General features: G+C 46.0%; 1 protein-coding gene across 1 annotated transcript in view; it reads left to right on the top strand.

The window, feature by feature from the left end:
• Window positions 1–24,073, top strand: part of NKPD1 (NTPase KAP family P-loop domain containing 1) — a 138,227-nt gene extending 114,154 nt beyond the window's left edge. The window contains exon 4 of the mRNA XM_078662193.1: window positions 22,268–24,073. Coding sequence (XP_078518319.1) covers window positions 22,268–23,970 — 1,703 coding nt within the window. The 3' untranslated portion in view covers window positions 23,971–24,073. The remainder of the gene's footprint in view (window positions 1–22,267) is intronic.
• The last annotated feature ends 355 nt before the right edge of the window (window positions 24,074–24,428 follow it).

Here is a 24,428-nt window from a genome sequence, read left to right as displayed (position 1 = left end):
CATATAATTCTGCTTAAGAGTGGAAAAGTAAGCACCTGATTTAGAAATGCACAGGGTACTTTGCAACAAATGTGATGGAGAACCTTGTCTGAATACCTGACCATCATGTTTCAGACAGAGGTGCTCCTGCTTTTGGGTCTGCCATTCAAACTCCTACACTGAGGCCTGGTGGAGAAGGGGCCGACCATGTAGTGCATCAAACTGTAGGCCCTATTTTGAGTGGATAGTCTAATGCACTTTCTTTCAGTTTCTCTGGTGGTTCCGAACTAAAAAAAAAAAAAAACATTTCCCCCAACACCCTCGGAGAAAACTCTCAGGGTCTCAGGCAGTGGCGGCCGCCACTAACAAAGGGTGGTGGGCGGATGAGGGAGTGGGAGACCGAAAGCGGGGGGACACGGTACAGGTAAATAATAATTTTTAAAACTTATCTGACGCCGCCGGCCGCACGCTAGAGCATTGTTTTATTTTTCGTCTGCTGGCTCTACGCCACGCAGTGGGGTGACACTCCTCCGCCATTGCCGAGGAGCTGCCACTGGTCTCAGGATCATTTTTGTCCTTCAAAAAGAAACTCCCACTTTGGGTGTTTGTTTTTGTAAAACTAAAAAGTCTGATGAGTAAAACTTAGCAGCCACCCATCACACTTTAGGTGCCTTAATTGGTGCTACTGTGACATCTGCCATAGTCTAAATCAGGCACTAAGTAACTATTAAACTGTCACAGCTCAGAGGGTGGAGGAGCAGAAGCAGCTTTCCCTTCTGTGAACGCCCTTGCCAGGCACGTTTGTACTCTGGTGAGTTAAGGTGCGGCGTGCTCTTGAGAATGGGTGTGGAAGTGCCCTACCTGTGCTGGCAGAGGAAATTTAAGCCCTCCTGGTGGCCTGGTCTGGTTGCAGGGCATTATAAGGAGATATGGTGGAACACTGCATGATTAATGAGATGCAAAAGGATGGTTCTCAGGACCAGCCCACTATTGCAGCAGCTGCTGCTGTGACAGGCTTGAAAACGATTCCTGTAAGTCATGCTTCCATAGCCTATCACTAGCCACCAAACAAATCATCCGCCATATTCCTTTAGAAGGTGCAAGCCATAGATACCTGCCCTTCCGGTCACCCGCTGTGATCTTTTGAGGGTAGTTTAAAATGACAGACGATAGTCTGAAGGCTGTTCTACGGAGGGGCAGAGATACAGATTCAGTGCTGATTGATGAGGGCACAAGCCTCTTCCCTTTTCTTCCTTCTTTGTTTTTTTTATTTGAATTATTTATTCTTTGCTTCTTCTCTCATCATCCCTGTTAGAATCTAGATTACTAAACTAAGGAGAAGAAAAATGTAAACATGATGTGATCCGGTACTCCACGCAATCTAGGGCAAAATGTACTAAACACTTCTGTGTTCGCAATTCCTGTGACACTCAAACTCCCATGGTCTGCAAATGCAAACATTTGGTGCGCGATGTACCAACCCACTTGGAGGGTCAGAAAAGCCTTTCTGGATCACAAATTCAGTTTTGCAGCCCATTGAGAATCACAGTTAGGTGAGGCGTGATAGGGACGTTTCTTGCAAGTTCAAGTGATAGCAGTGGTTTGTGCCCCCAGTTAAGGATGCAAATCTGTTACAAAGTTACTTACATCTGAAAGGAGGTGGTGACTGATTTGCAAAGACAAGACTGTCCTCAGGGAAGCAGCTTCTCTTTTAGGAATTGTGTCAAACAGCATCGGAAGGATAGCCCAGGGTACCATTGTATGTTCCTCCAAATGCCTTACCAAATGGGAAACATTTTTTTAAACAGCACCTCTTCCTTTAAGGGTCACAACCTATTTTAAAAAATACAAATGTTTCCAATTTGGGAATGTGAATACAGGGACGGTGACCGTCTCTCACTTGCAGGCCACCATCCACTCATTTGTAACCAATCGCATAGGGTCTGAGTTAGTGGCCTGCTTAATTAATATTCATTAGGCAAATCATTATGCGCCTCTTTGCAAATGGAAAATTTGTGATGCAATCTATTAGCACATAGGTCGCATTGCAAATTGCATCTCTATTCGCAAAGCCAGCAATGTGGAATTTGTTCATGCCTGGGTTGTGAACATAGATAGTACATCAGGCCCCTGGTTCCAATTAGCTAAACTGGTACTTGTAGAATGGGCATTATGGGCCAGATTGATGACCATTCCATTTCACGACTCACAAATTGCAACGGTTTGCGACTTGCAAAATGAAATGTACAAAAGTGTCTCAAACACTGTTTGCAATTCCTAATAAGGTCGCTAAGGACCCACCTCATTAACATTAATGAGGTAGATCACTATTTGTGACCCCTTAGGAATCTCACATATCACAGGGATGGTGGCCTGCTGCGGACAGCAGACCACCATGTCTGTGTTTGCTTTTTAAATAATTTAAAACAAAATCTTCAAATGCAAACCATTTCCCTTAAAGGAAAACAGGATGCATTTAAAAGAAAACATTTTCTTTTCACTTTTTAAAGGGCATGTAAGGGGCTGTGGGACCACTGCATGCTCTTAAAAATGTCTTCGCATACATTCACTGTTTGCAAATGGCTACCACTTACTTGAAGTTGGCGGTAACTGCAATTGTTTTGCAACCGCATTTGCGGTCACAAAACAATCATACATTCCACTACGACTCGCTATTAGAAAGGGACACCCTTGGCACGTCCCTTCCTAATTGCCACTTACAAACCTATTTTGCCAGTCAGTAATAGATTACCAACTCACAAAATAGGGTTTGTACATGCTACAACCATTTTTAGCAGTCGCAAACGGCCCAATTTCCCGTTTGTGACCACTTAAAACGGTCTTACATCAGTTCCTAAGGAACATACATTTTAAAGAGATTAGCTGTTGTGCAGATAACGTTGTTGATTCAATATTTTCTGGGTATTGGCTCTTATATGGTGTCAAAGTGGGTGTCATATACTGGTACCTCAGCTCGGCAATGAACACGCAGGAGACCAGGTATAGGTTTACAGGTCTTTATTCTCATACATGCTCAGGGTGCATCACACGTCTGTCCTCGTCGTCATACTGGTGTGGAATGCCCCCTTCCTGTCCGTCCACAGGAAGTCGTGTCCAGTGACCTGGACACTGCCCTGTGACCCACAGGGTCCTAGTGCCCTGCGTTGGTGGTCAGGTCACTACACCTCCCCCTTTGTCACAAACAGAATGTCTTTGTCACATGTACAAGTCATTGGCACAGTTCCTCGTGACGATGCGATATTAGGCCTATAGTGCTGGAGAGAGAGAGAGAGAGAGAGAGAGAGGGAGAGAGAGAGAGAGAGAGAGAGAGAGTCTCTACATTTCTTCTAGTAATCTTCTTGTCTTCTTGCACAGTCTCTACATTTCTTCTAGTAGTCTTCTTGTCTTCTTACACTCCCTTTTTGGTCTTTGATCTCTGCTCTGTTCTTGTCCTCCGTTTTCTTCTTTTAGTCGTGTTGTCTCTCTTGTTGTTCCTTGCTCTCTTTCTTCTGTTGTTGTTATCCGTTCTTCCTCTTCCACTTTGAATTCCTTGAAATGGGAACTGTTTCTTGTTATTCTTCGGTTGTCAGAAGCTGCAGTCACCATTGACCCTTTTACATCAGTCACAACCAACGGCTCTCTTGAGAATGGGCTGTCTGACTTCCTTTGTTGTTTCTGTCGCACTACCACCAGATCCCCTTCAGTCAGCTGGTGTTCAGATGCATTTCTCCTTTTGTCAGCATATTCTTTCATTTTCATTTTTGCTTGGTGATCTCTTTCTGCAATGTCACTTCTGTTCGTACCTTTCGTTGCATCTATCTGAGGTATCCTTGTTTTGCTTGATCTCCCTAACACCAGCTCTGCTGGGCACCTGCCAGTGGAGCTGTGAGGGGTATTCCTGTAGTCTCTGAGCACTTGACAAAGCGCTTGTCCAGTTGATATCTGTGTCAATTTTGCCCGCTGGATGGCTTTCTTGATGGTCCCCATGAATCGTTCTGCCATTCCGTTGGCCTGTGGCCACAAAGGAGTTATTCTTCGATGCTTGATCCCCAGATACTCCAGGAATCTACGGAATTCCTCTCCAGAAAATGGAGGACCATTGTCCGTTTTCAGTGTCTGTGGTGAGCCCCAGGCAGCAAATATGTCGTCTAGCACTGGCAGCGTAGCACTTGCCGACGTCGACGATACTTCTCTCACTATTGGAAACCTTGAAAATTCGTCGATGACCACTAGCAGGTATGTCCCACTCTCCAGTGGCCCATAAAAGTCTGCTGCCAGCTCTGTCCATACTGCAGGTGGCAGTTCCGACATTTTCAATGGTGTCGGTTTGGCAGGAGGGCCTGTTATTTGACAGGTGTGACAGTGCGATATCTCTTCCTCCACCATGTTGTCCAATCCCGGGAACCACACTTTTTCTCTCAGCATCTTCTTTGTCGCTACAATGCCTCGATGCGACTCGTGTGCTAGCTCAACTGTTCTCTTTCTTAGCCGGCGTGGTATTACAATTCTTGAGCCCCTCATCAGAATTCCCTTTTCTGTTTCAGACAGCTCTTCGCTTATCTTTTTGAATGCCAGTAGTTCCTCTTTATTGACTCCTTCGTCTGTGATGGTGTTGTTGTTGATGTGTCTCCATCTCTGCTGCCGTATCACCCTTCCGATGGCCTTCATTGTCGGGTCTCCTCTTGTTTCTCGCTCTAGTTCATCATTTGTTATTGATGCCGGAGTGTTCTGCCTCACGATAAAATTTAGATATTCTTCTGCCATCGTGGGGCCACTTGTTTGATAGGGAAGCGGGTGCCGGGACATGTAGTCCGCTGGATTTTGATCTTTCCCTGGTTTGTGGACAATCGTGAAGTTGTAGTCCATCAGCCTGATCCCCCACCGTTCAATTCTTGGCGGTATCTTTGCGTTTGTGTTTCCGTATATTGTTACTAGGGCTTGATGATCTGTTATTATCGTGAATGGTTTTCCGTATATGAACATGTGATAGTGCTCACATGCCCACACTACTGCCAAACTCTCCTTTTCTGGTTGAGAGTATGCCCTCTCAATGTCCGACAAGCTCTTGCTTCCGTATGCCACTATCTGTCTAGGTGAATCTTTTCCGGGCTTATGTTGTGCTAGTATCGCGCCAAGGCCTACCGGGCTGGCGTCTACTGTCAATTCGGTGCATAGGCTCGGGTCAAAATAGGCTAGGTGGTCCACTCCCGTTACCGATGCCTTTATTTCTTCGAACGCCCTTTGGCAAATGTTTGGCCCTGCTTCGTTAATTCTCTCAGTGGCGTGCTCACTGTCGCGAAGTCCTTTATGTATCTCGTGCATGAGCTGGCAAGGCCGAGGAATGAGCGCACGTCAGCGACATCTTTTGGTTCTGTTGTTTTTTCAAGGGTGTCTATTTTGCCACGATCTTGTCTCATCCCTCTCTTCGAAAAGATGTGTCCGAAGAATACTAGTTCTTCTCTGCCCAGTTCGCATTTCTTCTCATTTACTGTTAGGCCCACCTCTACTAGCTGTGAGCACACTTCTCTCAGGGCCTTATCGTGTTCCTCATCACACTTCCCAAACACCAAGATATCATCACTATAGTTCAGACTGTTTTTGATCGGTCTGATGATCTGCCTGATCATTTCCTGGAATATCTCTGCTGCTGACGATATTCCGAAGCTTAACCTCTTGTAGCGAAATAATCCGAGGTGCGTTGAGAAGGTCGTTATGTATCTGGACTGCTGGTCCAGCTCCAGTTGGTGGTACCCTTTGCATAAGTCGAGCTTGGAGAATTTCCTCATTCCGGTCAGGCAACTTATCATGTCATCTAGGTGCGGCCCTGGGTGTCGTTCTCGTTCGATGGCTGTGTTTGGTATTCTCATGTCCACACATATTCTAATTTGTGCGGCGTCCTTTTTTGGCACCGCCACTATTGGGGACACCCATGGCGTTGGCCCCTCTGCTGGCTCAATGATGTCCTGTTCTAGAAGTGCCTTTATTTCCTCCTCTACCTGAGGTTGTAGATGGATGGGCACCCTTCGGTGATGCTGGGCCACCGGCCTGACTGATTCATCTATGTGTAAAGTTATTTGTCTTCCTTTCAGCTTTCCAAGTCCGTTTGTTAGCTTTGGGTACTCTTGTAGTATGTTCTCTCTGTCCGACATGTGATACATCATCTTTAGTAGGCCCATGATCTTTGCCGTCACGTTGCTCAGTAGGCATGGTGCGGGAATGTCTCCTCTTAGCACATGTATTTCTTCTGTGACAGTCTTGCCTTTGTGCGTCATGGTGTCCGTGAATTTTCCCATGTTCGTTACTGGATTCTGTGCACCCCAGGTGAATACTTTGACATTTGACGGTCTTAGTGGTGGTTTCTTCTTCATCTTATCATATTCCGTAGCACACATGATGTTACATGTGGCCCCACTGTCCAGCACAAATTCTGTTTGATGGGGCCCTACGTCGATGGTCACCCAATCCGTCTTTTTTATTGACTTCCTGTCCACTAATCTGATGTGTTCTTCTTCATGCCCTTCATCCGTGGACATGAGGTAGAGGCGTTCTACCTTTCCAGCTGCTCTTTCCTCTTCTTCCTCGTCTCCCGACCCTGCCGACGAGCTTCTATTTGTCGCTTCTATGTGCCGTACATGCCTGCTTGTTGTCGCTCTTGGTCTTCCTCTTTCAGTTTTGAAATGCGCCCCTTGGCACATGGTGGCAAAATGGCCGTTTTTGTTGCATTTCCTGCATGTCTGACCGAATGCCGGGCATGCTCCTCGGTGCGGAAAATCCAGACCGCATCGGTAGCACTGAGAACCTTCTTTCCTTGTCCCTTGTTCCTTTGATCCTTTCTTCCAGTTGCCCATCTTTCTTGTATCTGTCATTCGGTGTATCTGTTCTCCTCTCCGGTCCATCTGCCTGGCTTGCACCATTGCCCTTGCTTCCGCTCTTGCTAGATCTAGAATTTTTTCTACAGTGATAGGTTCTTTAAGTAGTCTCGTTCGAAATTCTGTGTCACGACAGCCTTCTATCAGTCTTAGGCGAAGGGCCTGTTCATTGTCATATTTTTCAAATTCACAGTGGGTCACTAGCTTTCTCAGCCTTGTTGCGAAGTCGTCCATTGACTCATCCTGCTGTTGAAATGCTATGTTGAAGTTGTATCGTTCAAAATCGACATTCCTTTGGGGGTCGAACTTGGTCGTGAGACACTTTATCAATTTGTCGTATGTTTTTATTTCGCTCAGGGGCAGTGTTATGAGGAGGTCCTCCACCTCATCCCCCACTAGGTTTAGGAATAGTCCTAGTTTCTTTCCGTCCACTACATCGGTCGCCTCCATGTATCGCTCGAATTTCACAATCCACTTCTCCCATCGTATTCCCACTTGTGGCTCTGATGTGCTGAAAGGCAGTGGTGTGCGATACTGCGCACTTTGTTTTGTGTCTGGCATTTTCTCTCTTTTCTTGTTTCTTTTGATGCCTTTGTACTTTTATTTATTTTTCTTGCCTTTCTGCTGGCTGCCTTTTGTTCCTTCTTGTTATTTCTTTCGTAATTTCTTTGCCCTTTTATTTTCCTTCTTCTTTGACCTTTTTTCACTTAATTTGGGGCTTTTATCCCTTATTTATGCCTTTTTCCACTTTTTGCCTGTTTCCAAGATGGCCGCCCATTTTTCTGCTCTTCATATTGGCTCGGCCGCCTGAACTTAAGATGGCCGCCAAGTCTCGCGATCTTTCGAGCCCAATTCTCTTTATGCCTGACTTCAAAATGGCCTCTCCGCTTTGCTGCTTTCCTATTGGTCCAGACCGCCTGACCCTAAAATGGCTGCCGAGACTCTCGCGAGAGCTCGCGCCGATTTCTCTCGTTCGCGCGCTTCTCTTCAGCGCTTACCCGATCAGGCGGGGGGCTCAGATGGCGATCTTTCCTTCAGTCCGCTGTCAGTCGGGGTGGGCTCCCGCTTCACCGAGGGGCTGCTCTTCCTTCTGTTGCGGCGATGCAGGGTGGGCTCCTGTTTTCCAGTTATTCTTTGTGCGAGGAACGCACACGCGTGGGATCGTCAAACACCTCGTCGCCAGTTGTCATATACTGGTACCTCAGCTCGGCAATGAACACGCAGGAGACCAGGTATAGGTTTACAGGTCTTTATTCTCATACATGCTCAGGGTGCATCGCACGTCTGTCCTCGTCGTCATACTGGTGTGGAATGCCCCCTTCCTGTCCGTCCACAGGAAGTCGTGTCCAGTGACCTGGACACTGCCCTGTGACCCACAGGGTCCTAGTGCCCTGCGTTGGTGGTCAGGTCACTACAGTGGGGTGCGTGGTCGGTTGGATAGTGACGATGGAGTTGGAGATCATTGTTTATAAAAGTATGCGGCAGTTTGTAAGGAGGCGTTCAAAATCATAGAACTGAAGCACAAAGCTTGGAGAAAAGGCAGAGATGCTTAAAGGAGACTCTGCAAGAAAACGAATAACAGCATACAGCTGCATAGATCACAGAGGTGGCAAGAGTCTATTCAACAAGATGTATTTTAAAGCCGACAGTATAGTGAGATGCCACATTGAGGACAGTTGATTTCTTTTTCCAAGTGGTAGCTGGGTGCATGGATGTCTGTTCAGAGTAGGCAGGAAGGGTGCTGTCAGCAGTAGTTAACAGAGGGACAGGAATTGAATGTCATCTGCTCTTCTACTAGTGCACAAGGGAGCCTGTAATCTGTATACACGTCCATCTTTAGTTACAGGCCACTTTTGATGCATCTAGTGACCTGTAATAAAGAACTGATGTAACAGAGCAACTGTAATGTAATTAGTTATTACAGTTGAGTTCTGATGTCACAATGCCTACTGCCAGATCCAGCAGCCAGGGTGAAAAGCAGGTCTCGCAGCTGCATCTGAAATACAGAAAGCGAGAACTAACTTTTCCTTTTTCAGATGTTTTCCTCTAAAAAGGAAACATGATCAGTAGAAAAAAAGATATTTATGGCAACATGTTTATTTTTTCCTTGCTATTGGTCATTACAGGAGTAAGACAATATCTTCATATTTTTACAGAACCTGAGCAACAGCATGATTTCAATCAGATTTACATTAAATTAATGCTGATATATTTTTGTTAAAATGACTGCTTTTTTGGTGTGCTTGATTTCACATATCAGATTCTGTTTTTATTGGTTTTGTGTGTCATAAAATAAAATAGAAATACACTATGTATTTAAGCAGTTTGTGTGAAAGATCATGGTATAACCATGGAATATAAGGAATAAAATACCCTCTGCCATACATTAAAAGGGTTTTGCAAAATCATGTCGGATGTCCATAAGCCTGTAAGGGAATTCATCCTTTGGCCTTGTTCCTCTGTATGGTCCTGGTACTCCTTGGTGACCTGCAATATCCCTATAATGGATGGCAGAGGTTGCTTTATCTCATATATCATCAGACCTTTGCTTTAGTACCCCTGGTGCTTACTTTGCATCACCTGCTTAGAGATGAAAGGGGTCACTGACCGGGACAGACAGTAGATAAGGCACAGAAGTCTCCTGCTTATCAGCTGTGGAGAGGTCTAACTTGGAACAGGTGTCAGGAACTCTAATTATTCAGTGTCAGGGCGGATACGATGGCAGAAGATATTCCCTTGCTTTTTATTACATAGTTACAACCATTTGTGCCAGGCGCCGTAAACTTTTCTAACACGCTTGCCTGCTGTTCATGCATGCATGCATTACCTCCACATACCTCATTCCCCGAATTCAGGCCAACATGGCTGACATTAAAATCCTCTATCACTTAGTAAGTGCAGTAAAAGAGGGGGATCCAACCAGCTCCCGGATCAGTCTTCTGGTGTAATTTGCTGACAAATGAACACATTCAGAAGTGCCCACACGCTGTCTGTTTTGCCTTTGGAGCAGCAACCTGCAGGCAGCGAGGCTTTCCTATTTACTCTTCCATCTGTGCCAATTTGGCGGGAACCCCTGATTGCATCTGACATGGGGACCCCCCACTCTATCATCATGACCACACCATCATTGAAGAAACAGCATGAGACTAATTTGTTGATTTTAGTAAGAGAATATCATCTCAGACCATATTTTCCGACATTACATAACTCAAATACACACAAATCACATAGGCACACTTATATGCAAAATTGTACAAGCTTCTTTTTCCAATGCATAGTGAGCTAGACATCAAGTTACCTATAACCCAGCCCCTCCCCGTGCATCAAATCATGTTTGTGAACTCATGCTTTGACTCATCTGGTCCCTCTGGCGCCACTAACTCTTCGAGACATGACAAAGGCCCCACCTAAGAGGAAAATAAGACGGTTCTTATGCGAACCCAGGGTACCCCCAGCATGTGCAGAAGAGATGTGCTGGGAATCTGGGCCATAAAATGGTCCCTTGGCACTGATCGCATCCTCTGCCACCCCAAAGGGCCATGAACAATTTGATCAACCGTCAGGAATGGAAGACTAGTAAAGCCCGCGTAAGTGACTGACCCACCCTCTAATAAAAGTAAAAAGGTTTTTGATATGCTGCAAACACCCACTTTGAGGGCCATGTGAAACTGGTATCGCATGTGCCTTATTTCCTATGAGATGTCAAGGTGACCAGAAGTGTCAGAGCCAACTATAAATTCACCTCGCCAGAGGCCAACGTGGTTCACGTACCATCTGGCCCCCAACAAGCTGCAACATTAATTGAGAGGAAAATTAAAACGGTAGTGAGACAAAATATCGAAATTAAAATATCGATATACAATAATATCGATGTTTTAATTTCGATGGTATAGAATATCGATGTCCAGAATATCGACAGACAGAATATCGTTTTTTTAAGGTATGTATGTTACTAATATCGAAATTTACTAATATCGAAATTTTGTTTAGTGTTATGTATTTTATTATGTTGTTTATATGTTTGTTAAATATGTTTTGTAATGTATGTTTGAAAATTAGTAATTTTGTTTACATTTTGCGTTTTAGTATCAGAGCGGGTTGTGGGTTTATAGGGGAATAGGGTGGGAAGTAATTTAATAATAATTAATTAATATATTTTTGTAAATATTTTTAATTATTAATTAATTGGTAATTAATTAATATTAATTAGTTAATTAATTAATATATGTTTGTAAATATTTTTATTAATAATTAATTGGTAATTAATTAATATTAATTAGTTAATTACATTAATTAGAGTTAATGTTTTAATATATATAATGTTTTGTTATTGTTAATTAACTAATTGGTAAATAAATAATATTAATTAGTAAATTAAATTAATTAGAGTTAATGTGCTAATATATTAAATTTTTTGTTATTGTTAATTAATAATTAATTGGTAATTAATAATTATTAAGTGATTAAATGATGTGATTTATTTATGTGTAGTGGGTTGTGTGTTTATAGGGGGATAGGGTGTGATATAATTAAATGTAATTAATTAAAGCGATTGTATTTATTTATTGGTATTTATTGTTAATTAATTAGTAATTAATACGTGTTAATTAGTTAATTTATAATTACATCAATTTAGTAATATTAATTGTTATTAATTGATGAATTGAAATTTATATTAATTGTGTTTTTTTGTATGTGTTGTGTGTTGTGTGTTAAAGGGGGAGTAGTGTGGGAAGTAATTTTTACCCCCATGCTATCCAACGCTTTCCCTACTGTTGCACCCTCTGGAGTGGGAATAGTAAGTTAAACCCCTACACTATCCAACGCTTTCCCTACTGTTGCACTCTCTGGAGTGGGAATAGTAATTTTTACCCCTACGCTATCAAACGCTTTCCCTACTGTTGCACCCTTTGGAGTGGGAATAGTAATTTTTACCTCTACGCTATCCAACGCTTTCCCTACTGTTGCACCCTTTGGAGTGGGAATAGTAATTTTTACCCCAACCCTATCCAACGCTTTCCCTACTGTTGCACCCTCTGGAGTGGGAATAGTAATTTTTACCCCTACGCTATCCAACGCTTTTCCTACTGTTGCACCCTCTGGAGTAAGAATAGTAATTTTTACCCCTACGCTATCCAACGCTTTCCCTACTGTTGCACCCTCTGGAGTGGGAATAGTAATTTTTACCCCTACGCTATCCAACGCTTTCCCTACTGTTGCACCCTCTGGAGTGGGAATAGTAATTTTTACCCCTACGCAATCCAACGCTTTCCCTACTGTTGCACTCTCTGGAGTGGGAATAGTAATTTTTACCCCTACACTATCCAACGCTTTCCCTACTGTTGCACCCTCTGGAGTGGGACTAGTAATTTTTACCCCTACGCTATCCAACGCTTTCCCTACTGTTGCACCCTCTGGAGTGGGAATAGTCATTTTTACCCCTACGCTATCCAACGCTTTCCCTACTGTTGCACCCTCTGGAGTGAGAATAGTAATTTTTACCCCTACTCTATCCAACGCTTTCCCTACTGTTGCACCCTTTGGAGTGGAAATAGTAATTTAAACCCCTATGCTTTCCCTACTGTTGCACCCTCTGGAGTGGGAATAGTAATTTTTACCCCTACGCTATCCAACGCTTTCCCTACTGTTGCACCCTCTGGAGTGGGAATAGTAATTTGTACCCCTACGCTATCCAACGCTTTCCCTACTGTTGCACCCTCTGGAGTGGGAATAGTAATTTTTACCCCTAAGCAATCCAACGCTTTCCCTACTGTTGCACGCTCTGGAGTGGGAATAGTAATTTAAACCCCTACGCTATCCAACGCTTTCCCTACTGTTGCACCCTCTGAAGTGGGAATAGTAATTTAAACCCCTACGCTATCCAACGCTTTCCCTACTGTTGCACCCTCTGGAGTGGGAATAGTAATTTAAACCCCTACGCTATCCAACGCTTTCCCTACTGTTGCACTCTCTGGAGTGGGAATAGTAATTAAAACCCTACGCTATCTAACGCTTTCCCTACATTTGCACCCTCTGGAGTGGGAAGAGTAATTTAAACCCCTACGCTATCCAACGCTTTCCCTACTGTTGCACTCTCTGGAGTGGGAATAGTAATTTTTACCCCTACGCTATCCAACGCTTTCCCTACTGTTGCACCCTTTGGAGTGGGAATAGTAATTTTTACCCCTACGCTATCCAACGCTTTCCCTACTCTTGCACCCTTTGGAGTGGGAATAGTATTTTTTACCCCTACGCTATCCAACGCTTTCCCTACTGTTGCACCCTCTGGAGTGGGAATAGTAATTTTTACCCCTACGCTATCCAACACTTTCCCTACTGTTGCACCCTCTGGAGTGGGAATAGTAATTTTTACCCCTACGCTATCCAACGCTTTCCCTACTGTTGCACCCTCTGGAGTGGGAATAGTAATTTTTACCCCTACGCTATCCAACGCTTTCCCTACTGTTGCACCCTCTGGAGTGGGAATAGTAATTTAAACCCCTACGCTATCCAACACTTTCCCTACTGTTGCACCCTCTGGAGTGGGAATAGTAATTTTTACCCCTACGCTATCCAACGCTTTCCCTACTGTTGCACCCTCTGGAGTGGGAATAGTAATTTAAACCCCTACGCTATCCAACGCTTCCCCTACTGTTGCACCCTCTGGAGTGGGAATAGTAATTTTTACCCCTACGCTATCCAACGATTTTCCTACTGTTGCAATATGTGGAGTACGTATATATAATAATTTATATGTAGAGTTTTTAATTTATTTTAAATGTATATGTATTAGTTATAATTTTAAAATATGTTTTAATGTTTTCATTTAATATTTGTAAAATTATATGTATTTTTAAATTATTTTTACATTATTCTTAATACATTTAAAAAAAATATATTTTTAATTTCGATATTTTTGTACTACGATATTAATTTTTCGATATTTTTGTACTTACCTTTATGAAGATATAACTCAGATATTTTTGATTTCGATATTTTTGTGTCGATATTTTTGTATGTAGATATTCTGTCTGTCGATATTATGTCATAGATCCAATTAAAACAGCTCATTCACAAACATGGTATTACTTGTAAGGGAAAAATGCACCCCAACATGTATTAAAACCTTACCCCCTGAGGTAACCATGGGGTATGGGGTATGGGGTATACATGTAAGTCGTGGTGTCTTCAGAAGCCTTCGCATTTCTTCTGTCCAGGCACTTTGCAGATTCATTAGGGGCCTAAACAGAGAGAACGCCAAGCCACACGTGCCTTGGGACTATGTGAGACCACGCTATACCTGCATCAGGGACACCTACATATAACCATGACAATTCTGCACTTAATAATTCCTACAGATACCGGCAACCGTGCCCAACTAGATCGTTACCTTCCAAGTGGAGAATAACCAGAACCGGAGGCATACCCCCCCCTCAACAACCTTCACAGCAGTTCTCAGATTCTTGAGATGCAAGCTTCCTTGGCAATACCACCTCATCCCGAAGTCAGATCCCCTGGCTCGCTCAGCAAAGTAACAAAGTTGAAACATTACAAAGGCCCTCCTCCCCCAGTATGGCCCAGCACCGAGACATCCGGTGGAGACATATCACCTAGTCGCACAAACAACGGAAGGTTTGGGAGAGAAAGAGCACAAGATTACCCAACTACCAACGGGTTAAACCATGTTGAGGCGAGCATATCATTTGAAACAGTTCAAATTCCACTTTCACAGACTGCATCAAAACCTGAACCAGCAACTGAAGTGGCTGTGCTGATGTGAAATGAATCTGGGCTAAAATTAGCCAAGTCAATCCCCAGTGCCCCAAAGGAGAACTTCAACAACTTTGTGAACTGCAACCTAGAAAGCAGAACTCCGTCAGCATGGAGGAATGGTGCCCTTGCCATTTCGAGTTGTCCCCTCTGCGAAACCTTTGGAGAGGGGCTGCAGGATTACGAGGGCTGGAGTCATCGTCATGGCGAGGAGAGCAGGAACAAAGAGACCCTTCCCTGCCCCACCTTCCTCTTTAAAAGTTGGGCCTGTGTAACCATGAACCTGCGACCCCGATTCCCCACGAGACCCACCACACAACACAAGCACCGGAAGAAAGCTGGCAGGCCAATCATGCCTGCCGACTCAACATCTTGCTTGCCTCAGCCTCACTGTTCCCTTCATAACGTCCCCACTCCCGATACCTCACAGATATTCATTGGCCTTAAAGGGAATGGGGCCCCTTGAAGGATTGGGGACCACCTTAAGGGCCGACACTGCAGGAACTGCAACGTCCTGAATTACGCCACGTCATATTGTTCCTAAATAAGTCACCTGCAACATTTCTTTCTTTTCCAATTTATCTACACTTACGTGGGGCGTCATAACATCAGTTTTACCACTTTCAGTAATATAACCAGCGACAATGGTCATGTTTCATGACTTCCTGTGGTATTTTTCAGATAAAAAGGTCATTTTCTCTACCCCAGGCATTTTGCTGATACAGGTAGCGAGGGGTCGTATTGAAAACAAGATGTCCAAGGATTTGGACGACAAACTGTGGCAGGCTGTAGCTAGGGGGAGAGGAGGAGCAAGACGCGTTTTTTCCCCGAATTGTCGGTACCATGGCTGACATAATGCAAAGGGTGGACATTCCACTGAGAAGAGACTGAATAGGTGAGTTGTGTGGTTGTGACAGAGGAGAGAGTGAAACTTTTACAATTTGGAGTAAGGAGCTGTGAGATTGGGTACATGAGAGGTTGGGTGATTTCAGCATCGAAACGACCGCAGGGGGATAGTGTGGGCAGAGGAAAGTAATGGCGGCGACTCTGGCTTCCTTCACATGATCAAAAAGTTACCAAGAACAGATATTTTAAGGCCTAAAAAATTATAATAGTGGGGCAAGGCTTCGGTGAAGAACCATGAGGCTGAAGGATTGAAAGAGCAGCTGAACCAGTGTTCCATCCCTTACACACTTAAAAGTCTTGGAGTCTGAGAGGGCCTCCAAACTCATCCTCGATGCCAGACAAGGAATGCAGCACCAATTGACAACCTGACACAACTCATTTGTGATATCTGGGATGGCTGAAGTCCGCTGAGGAGCTTATGAAGAGAGTATGACCTGACCGAAAGGCTGTGAACCATCGGCAACTGAGATCTGGCTCCCATCCCCCTACCTAAGTTACCTTCAGGTGAGCAGACAGACAACAGGGGACATCAGTGCGAAAACTACGACATAGGCCATGCTAGGCGTTTACGGATCACTGGGCAGGAGGCCCATAAGACAACCTCACAAGGCAGGTATGAGGGTATGGATGGTGGACCCAAACTAGTGCTGCCGTCCACCCGTCACCCGAGCTGGGAGCAAGGCTGAACCTTATGGGCCTGCGCTGTCGATGCTGGTCTGATGGAAGGCAAGCGACAATATAGGGATCTCTGTCGACTTAATGAGACTGAACAACTACTCGTTTTAAGTGTGTGATCAGATTTAGTAGGCCTCTCAAATGCCCAAATATCAAGGAGATGCTGTCAGCCCCAAAGTCACCTTGCATGGCAGGGTGTCTCCTGCCCAGCTGACAACCAACGAGGCATCCGTAGACTCTAGAGGATGCAGGGTGAAATTCCTCTCTAAATCCAGGAGTTCCATAAGAAAATGGCGTCCTTGAAGACGTCATGAAATCATTATCAGGGCTATGCCACAAGCTGCAGAAAATGGAAACAAGGGTAGGTCAAATGATTCTGATTATAGTCTATAAAATATAAAATGTCACACCATTAATAGTTTACAATTGAATGTTGCCAGGCAATGCATATTCTAAAATATCCCAATGGGATGCCATGTCATGTATGGTCTTCAAGATACCACTGGCTGGCTATTTATTAGTGGTCAACTACAAAACAGCAATGAACAATTCACAGTCTACAACATAGCAATGCTGTCTATTTATGGTTTGCAACAAATCAAGTATAGGCTATTCATTTGTAAGCATGTAAATATTGTATACATGTTATTTAAGGTCGTGAGGTTAGTATGGGCATGTTTCACAAGGTCTTCGAGCCTCGTTGTGACTTGGATTATTACACCAGGAAGGAGACCTCTAGGTGAAACAAGCCAAGTCACAATTACAAGTGTGTCCTAAGCATGTAAATACTAGGTACATATTATTTGAGGTTGTGAGCTCAGTATGGGCATGTTTCACGAGGATTTCGAGCCTCGTTATGAGTTGGGTTATTACACCAGGAGCGATACCTCTGGGTGAAACAAGCCAAGTCACAATTACAAGGTTCAGAATTATCAGGTTTGAAAATCCTGATAATTCCAGGCTTGGAGACACTGGCTCTGTAAGGCTTGCTGCAAGATTGGGCCTGCGGGCAGCAGCTGTACAGTGCTTAATTTGTGCCGGTGCTTGCCGGTGCTAAGCACCTAATTATCAGGGCCTGGTCTACACACTCTGGTGCACCGTGCACATAATTGATTTATACTAGTAAATATTTACTTGCTTTGCTTAGTTGCTTCACTATCGCTACGGGACTAAAACTCAAGTGTTCTACTTTTCGTCCGACTCCGGAGACACTGTCTGTCTGCAACTCTGCACTCTGCTTGTCACTCATTTTAACCAACGTCACTTCAAGTTCTTAATGACTGGACCAGATTCTTTCTGATCTCATCTCACTTACTGCTCGCTCGCAGCTCGAATGTTGATGCAATGTCACCGCTGGCCCAGTGGGCGGGACACTGATGGTGTTGGGCAGGGCAGGGCTGGTCTGGATTTTGGTTCTCGGGGTTAGGGCGGTGCGCGTCACCGTGTGCACTCCACACTGCGTCGATTTTTTCAGATTGTGGCAGTTTTGATTGCGCACGCATTCGCCTCAGTCAGTGCCACGCCCCAGCATACCCGACGCACCACGGCCGGTCGGCCACACCTAGTGATCGTCGTTCAACGGCAGTTCACTCACTAGTAGTACTGAGTGACCCGGCCGGACGGTTGTATGTTATTACAACGAATTCCGTTGCAACGCATGCCTTTACCACGCATGCGTTACAACGGAATGCTATTTCAACAAATAACCTTTTCCTCTCTTTGTTCGTGGTGACGTCGTACGTCGTTAAGAGGAAGCGGGTTTCTTTCCGTTTCCTCTTAAATGACGCGGAGTGACTTTAGGTGAGTTTCTTTTTTTTGGGGGGGGGGGAGACCCCCCCAAGCCCCTACGTACCTCATAGTAAAGGTATGCGTGGTAAAGGCTTTCTTGGTAACCACGCATGCGTTGTAATGCATGCATGGTTAATGTTTCCGTGGAAACGGCCGCGTTGTAGTGGCCGTTTCCACGGCCGGACGACGTTGTGAGCCTTGAGTTAGTCTGGCAACAGCTGCACCACCAGGTGAGACAGGGCCTTCTGGCAGGCCTAAGCAAGCAAGCCCTAATCAATCACCAGACAGTTAATAAAGCTGGGCAGCTGCGCAGCCGGCAGTGCACAGAGAGAGTCCCAGTCCCGAGTCCCACTGCCACCCACCCACATCCCACTCAACTGGTCCCCGTCACTGTCCTCGACGCCCGGCCGTCTCTCGTCGCAGCCATGATTTCAGTCAGTTTCCAGGTCCTGACAACTAACCGCCACCTTCTTGGCATCTTCTTGGCAGCAAGGAAAATGGCTGCTCTAGATGACCTTACCTTTATCTGGAAGGCAACACAAGGATTAGTGACTTTATTTTAAATATTTGACATAAAACATGTGAATGGCGCTCAAATAGGCACCTGCCTACTGGCGACTACAGAAGCAATGCAGAGCGCATTATCGTAACAGAGTACACCATGCAGCATCCTGCAGCACTACCAAGCTCAAGCAGTATTGCGAAAACAAAAGCGGAAATAGAAGCTGAATACAATCAGACCATGTTGCAATATGAAAAGAAACAGAATACGTTCGTGGCTCAAAGGCAACACAGGCTCCTGTGGTAGGCCCAACTCTTAAGTGCCCCCAAACCTTTCAGAATGACCACATTCCGCCGAAGGCCAATGAATATCTGTGAAATATGGGAGACTCAGGGGGCTCGCTTCACATTCTGCGGGAAAGGTGTGGGGGCTTGGGGGAGGCATCATTTTACGTAATACCACTTTCCTGGCTGTCCTTATCCTTTGGCAATATGCACAGGAGTTAGCAATTTAGATGAAAGTGACTGCTTTCAGCATGGATGGTATTTCCTACCCAAACCTTACTGTTTCACTTGCACATTCCTCTCTGCCAGGCTCGTTCCTAGGTTTACAGGTGTAGCTGTGGCCTCCAGGAACGACAATAACTTACTTCATTCTGGGACGGAGAGGAAAGTGCAATGGATTCCTACCTAGAATCTTATTGATGTCTTGATTAATTATTTTGAGGTATTTAAGAACACAATGTGTGTCTTAAAAATATTGCCATTACACACACACATGCACATTCACATACACACATGCCCCCTGATGCTTGGTAATTGGCAAGGCTGTCTGTTGTTTTTGGCAGACTTGCTGTACTTTCTAGAAAGCGCATCATGGACAAAAAACTAAAAAGAAAGTAATGAAGCATGTACAATCCATGTTGACTAATATAGGTGTTTTACATAAATGCCAATGTTCGGGGTTTAGGCAACCTGGTAGGTGGAGCCAGTGGGTGGAGCTGGTAAAGTGGGCGAGGCCTCCTACGAAAATCTGAGCACCTGGATTTCATATTTTAGAAATTAGGCACTGCACCTGCCCTCCTCAGCTTTGCAGGGGGGAGCAGATAATACACCCCTGGATACGCGCAAGTATGCCCTTCATCAACCAATCAATCAATCATAGCATTTGTATAGCGTGCTACTCACCCGGAGGGGTCTCAAGGCGCTTGGGGGGGGGGGGGTGTCTGCTACCGCTCAAAGAGCCAGGTCTTGAGTTGCTTCCTGAAGGAAAGGTGGTCCTGGGTCAGACGAAGGTGGGTGGGGAGGGAGTTCCAAGTCTTGGCTGCCAGGTAGGAGAAGGATCTTCCTCCGGTGGTAAATCTGCGGATGCGTGGGACGGCGGCGAGGGCTGGTGGAGCGTAGCTGGCGGGTGGGGGTGTAGAAGGTCAGGCGGTTGTTGAGGTACCTGGGGCCCAGGTCGTGGAGAGCCTTGTGCGCGTGGGTGAGGAGTCTGAACTTGATCCTCTTACAGACGGGAAGCCAGTGCAGGACTCTCAGGTGTCCGGAGATGTGGCTGTGTTGGGGGATGTCCAGGATGAGTCGTGCGGAGGCGTTCTGGATTCGTTGGAGTCTTTTCTGAAGTTTGGCTGTGGTTCCGGCGTAGAGGGTGTTCCCGTAGTCCAGATGGCTGGTGACGAGTGCCTGGGTGACCGTCTTCCTGGTTTCGGTGGGGATCCACCGGAAGATCTTTCGAAGCATCCGCAGGGTGTTGAAACACGACGACGAGACGGCGTTGACTTGTCTGGTCATCGAGAGGGAGGAGTCCAAGATGAAGCCCAGGTTGCGAGCGTGGTCTGTTGGCTTGGGAGCGGTGCTCAGGGCATGGGGCCACCAGGAGTCGTCCCAGGCGGAGGGGGATGATCCCAGGATGAGGATTTCCGTCTTGTCTGAGTTCAGTTTCAGGCGGCTGTTCTTCATCCATTCGGCGACGTTTTTCATCCCTTCGTGTAGGCTGGTTCTGGCGGTGGCTGGGTCGTTTGTGAGGGAGAGGATCAGCTGGGTGTCGTCGGCGTAGTAGATGATGTTGAGGTTGTGTTGGCGTGCGATGGCTGCGAGGGGACTCATGTAGACATTGAAGAGGGTGGGGCTGAGTGATGATCCTTGTGGTACGCCGCAGATGACTTCGGTGGCCTCGGATCTGAACGGGGGCAGGCGGACCCTCTGGGTTCTTCCGGTGAGGAACGAGATGATCCATTCCAGTGCCTTCTCTTGGATTCCGATGTTGTTGAGACGCTGCACCAGAGTGCGGTGGTAGACCGTGTCGAAGGCCGCGGAGAGGTCCAGGAGGATGAGGGCCGCTGTTTCCCCGTTGTTGAGCAGGGATCTGATGTCATCTGTGGCTGCGATGAGGGCGGTCTCGGTGCTGTGGTTTGCACGGAAGCCAGACTGCGAGTGGTCGAGGGATCCGTTCGTCTCGAGGATGGCGGTCAGTTGACTGTTGACGGTCTTCTCGATGACCTTGGCGGGAAAAGGGAGGAGCGAGATGGGACGGTAGTTCTTCAGGTCGGTGGGGTCCGCCGTTGGTTTCTTCAGCAGGGCGCTGAGTTCGGCGTGCTTCCAGCTCTCCGGGAAGGTGGCGGTGTTGAAGGAGGTGTTGATGATGTCCCGGAGTTTGGGTGCGATGATGGAGTCAGCTTTGTTGAAGACGTGGTGGGGGCAGGGGTCGGTTGGCGATCCGGAGTGGATGGTGTTCATCACGCGGGCGGTGTCCTCGGTGCTGATCGGAGTCCAGGCGCGGAGGGTGGTGGTGGGGGGCGTTGGCTCGGTGGTGGGGAGCGTGGTCTGTGCGTGGAAGCTGTTGTGTATTACGCTGATCTTGCTGTGGAAGAATGAGGCGAGGGAGTCGCAGAGGCCTTGCGAGGGAGTGATGTCGTTGTTTCCGGCGTTGGGGTTGGAGAGCTCTTTGACGATGTTGAAGAGTTCCTTGCTGTTGTGGGCGTTGTTGTCCAGTCGGTCCTTGAATGCTGTCTTCTTGGTGGTGCGGATCAGCTGGTGGTGTTTGCGGGTGGCGTGCTTGAGGGCAGTAATGTTGTCTGTGGTCTGGTCGTTGCTCCATGCTTTCTCGAGGGTGCGGCAGTTTTTCTTGGAGTTCTTGAGTTCCTCGGTGAACCAGAAAGCTTTCTTGCTGCCTGGTCTGCTGGGAGGGGTCTTCAGTGGTGCGAGGTAGTCTGCGCAGGTGGTGATCCACTGTGTGAGGTTGCGGGCTGCTACGTTGGGGTCCGTTGTGCTGTCGGGGGGGTTCTGGCTGAGGCAGGCGGTGAGCTGGTCGTCGGTGATCTTGTTCCAGCTTCTGCGCGGAGCCTGTTGCGGGTGGTGGTGGGTCGTGGTTCTTCTGAAGCTGAAGTGGATGCAGCTGTGGTCAGTCCAGTGGAGTCCTAACACCCCTCTTCCACCCCCTCCTCCATATCCCTTTCATCGAACAGCTGGTAGTGGAAGCAGGCAGATAATGTATTAGTTTTATCGGCAGAAAGGTGAAAATCTTCCTGAAAAGAACCCAGAGCTTCGGGGAGGAAGGGGGGAGGTCATAATGGCCGGGTTTATAATTTACATTATATCCCCATCAAAACACAGCCACTCATAATGAGGCCCTTAGTGTGCAAACTAAAAAACAAAAAGGTGAACTTTTTCTCATTGTGTACAATAAATGTTTAGAACTACAACACAGGGGATCTACCATAATAGTCAAACAAGCGGGTAAGATTTTATAAGCATCTCATTCTTTTCTTTTGTATTTTTAGAATGTATGAGAGAAGAAGCATCTCGAATCGAAGAGAAAGTATTCAACGTATCTCGCGAGAAGCCAAGGAGGTCGGAAGGCCTGGGGTTCCTCTGGCTTCTGTGGCATCTGCTGTTCTACAAACCTCTGATCACAGACAGGACTATTGAACGGAAGAACATCCAGTTTGTGTTTGTACCATTCAGTGCCTGGCAGTATGCTGGAAGTGACCGACTTTGGGCAGGGTTGGTCACCACACTTTGTGACCGTGTTCGAAGTCACTTTGGGGCACTGCCAATAGGGCTTTATAATGCAGTGGGCAACCCGCCTAAGCGTGCCCCAGATTTGGATGGAAAAGAGTGGGTGTGCAAAAAGGCATTTTGTGTTAAACTATGTCTCGTCGTTGTGGTCTTCGTGGTGGGAATAGTTCTCCTCTTTGTGCCGGTTTGGACCCATCAGGAAAATGAGGAGGAGCCCAGAAATCTTTACACGGTTCTCGGGAGCACGGCTGCCATTATTTCAGGCTCAGGTATGCTCATGACTGTTTTTAAAGTAGGGAAAAATGTGGTCATTAGCCAGAAAAAGAAGATCGAGAGGATGATAAACAGCCAAAAATTTAGCACGCAGATGGGTTTCATGAGCGAGGTGAAGAAGGAGATTGAAGTGATCACAAACTTAGTAAAGTGCTTGGAAATATTTCAGAAGCAGAAGATACGGATAGTCTTACAGATCACCAGCTTAGAGTTGTGTGCTCCGGACAAGGTAGTTGGGGTTCTCGATGCCATGAACACCCTTCTTTCAGACAGAAGCGCCCCATTTATCTCCATTCTAGTCGTGGACCCCAGTATCATTGTAAATTGCTTGGAAAAAGCCTGCTCCATGAAAGGAATGGCTGACAACGGCTACATGTTTTTGAACAGAACTGTAACCCTACCCTTTTCGGTGCCCCCCTTGGGCACCAAAAACAAACTGCAGCTCCTACGGAAGGCAGTGCAAGGAACTGAAGACCTAATTGATTGGCCCTGTAGAAATGATGTGAACAGGGGAACCAAGACAGGCATAGCAGAGTCTGCCAAGCTGCTGAGAGATGAATTGGCGGAAGAGGATGAAACGGAAAAAGAAGAAGAAAGTGGAATATCACCCAGCCCTGGAAGGTACATCCAGGATGCCTTCCATGCGCTGTACAGCGATCAGGAGCATCTCCATGAATACATCCCAGACAGCATTGCTCATATGAGAAGAATAGTCAACACAATCCCAGTCACCATCCACCTTCTGGTCTTGAACCGTGTCTTGTCAAAAACACTAACTCCTAAATCCGTTGCTGCGTGGGTTGTTTTGTCCAATCAGTGGCCATGTCGCCTGAGCTGGATTCTCCAGTGTATTGAGGATGAGCAACAGATTGGAACCAGTGAAGACTTTGAAGGACGCCTACTGTGGGACATATTCAAGGATGGTAGTAAAGAGTTGTTTTCAATGAAGGAAAACCTAAAAAATATATTGGATTTAGATGCTGATCCTGAAGTCTTTCAGAGGTTTTTGTCAATAGACTTTCCCTTTACAGTACAGGATGCTAAAAGCTTTCTCAAGTGCATGGTAAGCCTTGATAAGTCCATAAAGCATAAGATGGGATTGATACGGGGAGTCAACAACCTTGAGAAGGACTGGTGCGACAAGGCAGAGAAAAAGAGAGAAGAAAGCGTTGAGCAGATAAGGAACGAATGAGGACTGTCAGTTTTATTAATTATGATTGTTCTTACATCCACTGATTGTGTATTTACGCCACCTATCCTCCACTATGATCTCCTCCATGCACATGGACCATCCTTTTGTACCAAGATTGCACTACCTGTAAGCTACTGTAAGGGGTTTTGCTTTCTGCGTTTGACATGGCTGGCAAACAACCTAATGGCACACTCAATTAACACTTCTGCTGCATACTACACATCATAAAATGTGTTAGATCTATCTTTTCTTTAAAAAAAAATGTGAATGAACCTTGAGCTGAAAGCCCACCTATTTAACCCCCGGCATGCCTCGGGGAAACCCATTTTCACCACCATGATAACTTAAAATACCCATCCAACTGGAGGAATGGTGGGAAAGGAGAGAGAAATAAATGGCAGCAGAACTGAAATTCTCACGCTGTGGCTACATTTGATAGTGAATTCTACTCCTTCTAC

The sequence above is a fragment of the Lissotriton helveticus genome, chromosome 9 (assembly GCF_964261635.1).
Source record: "Lissotriton helveticus chromosome 9, aLisHel1.1, whole genome shotgun sequence".
Lineage (NCBI taxonomy): Eukaryota > Metazoa > Chordata > Amphibia > Caudata > Salamandridae > Lissotriton > Lissotriton helveticus.
This window is presented reverse-complemented; position numbering and strand designations above follow the sequence as displayed.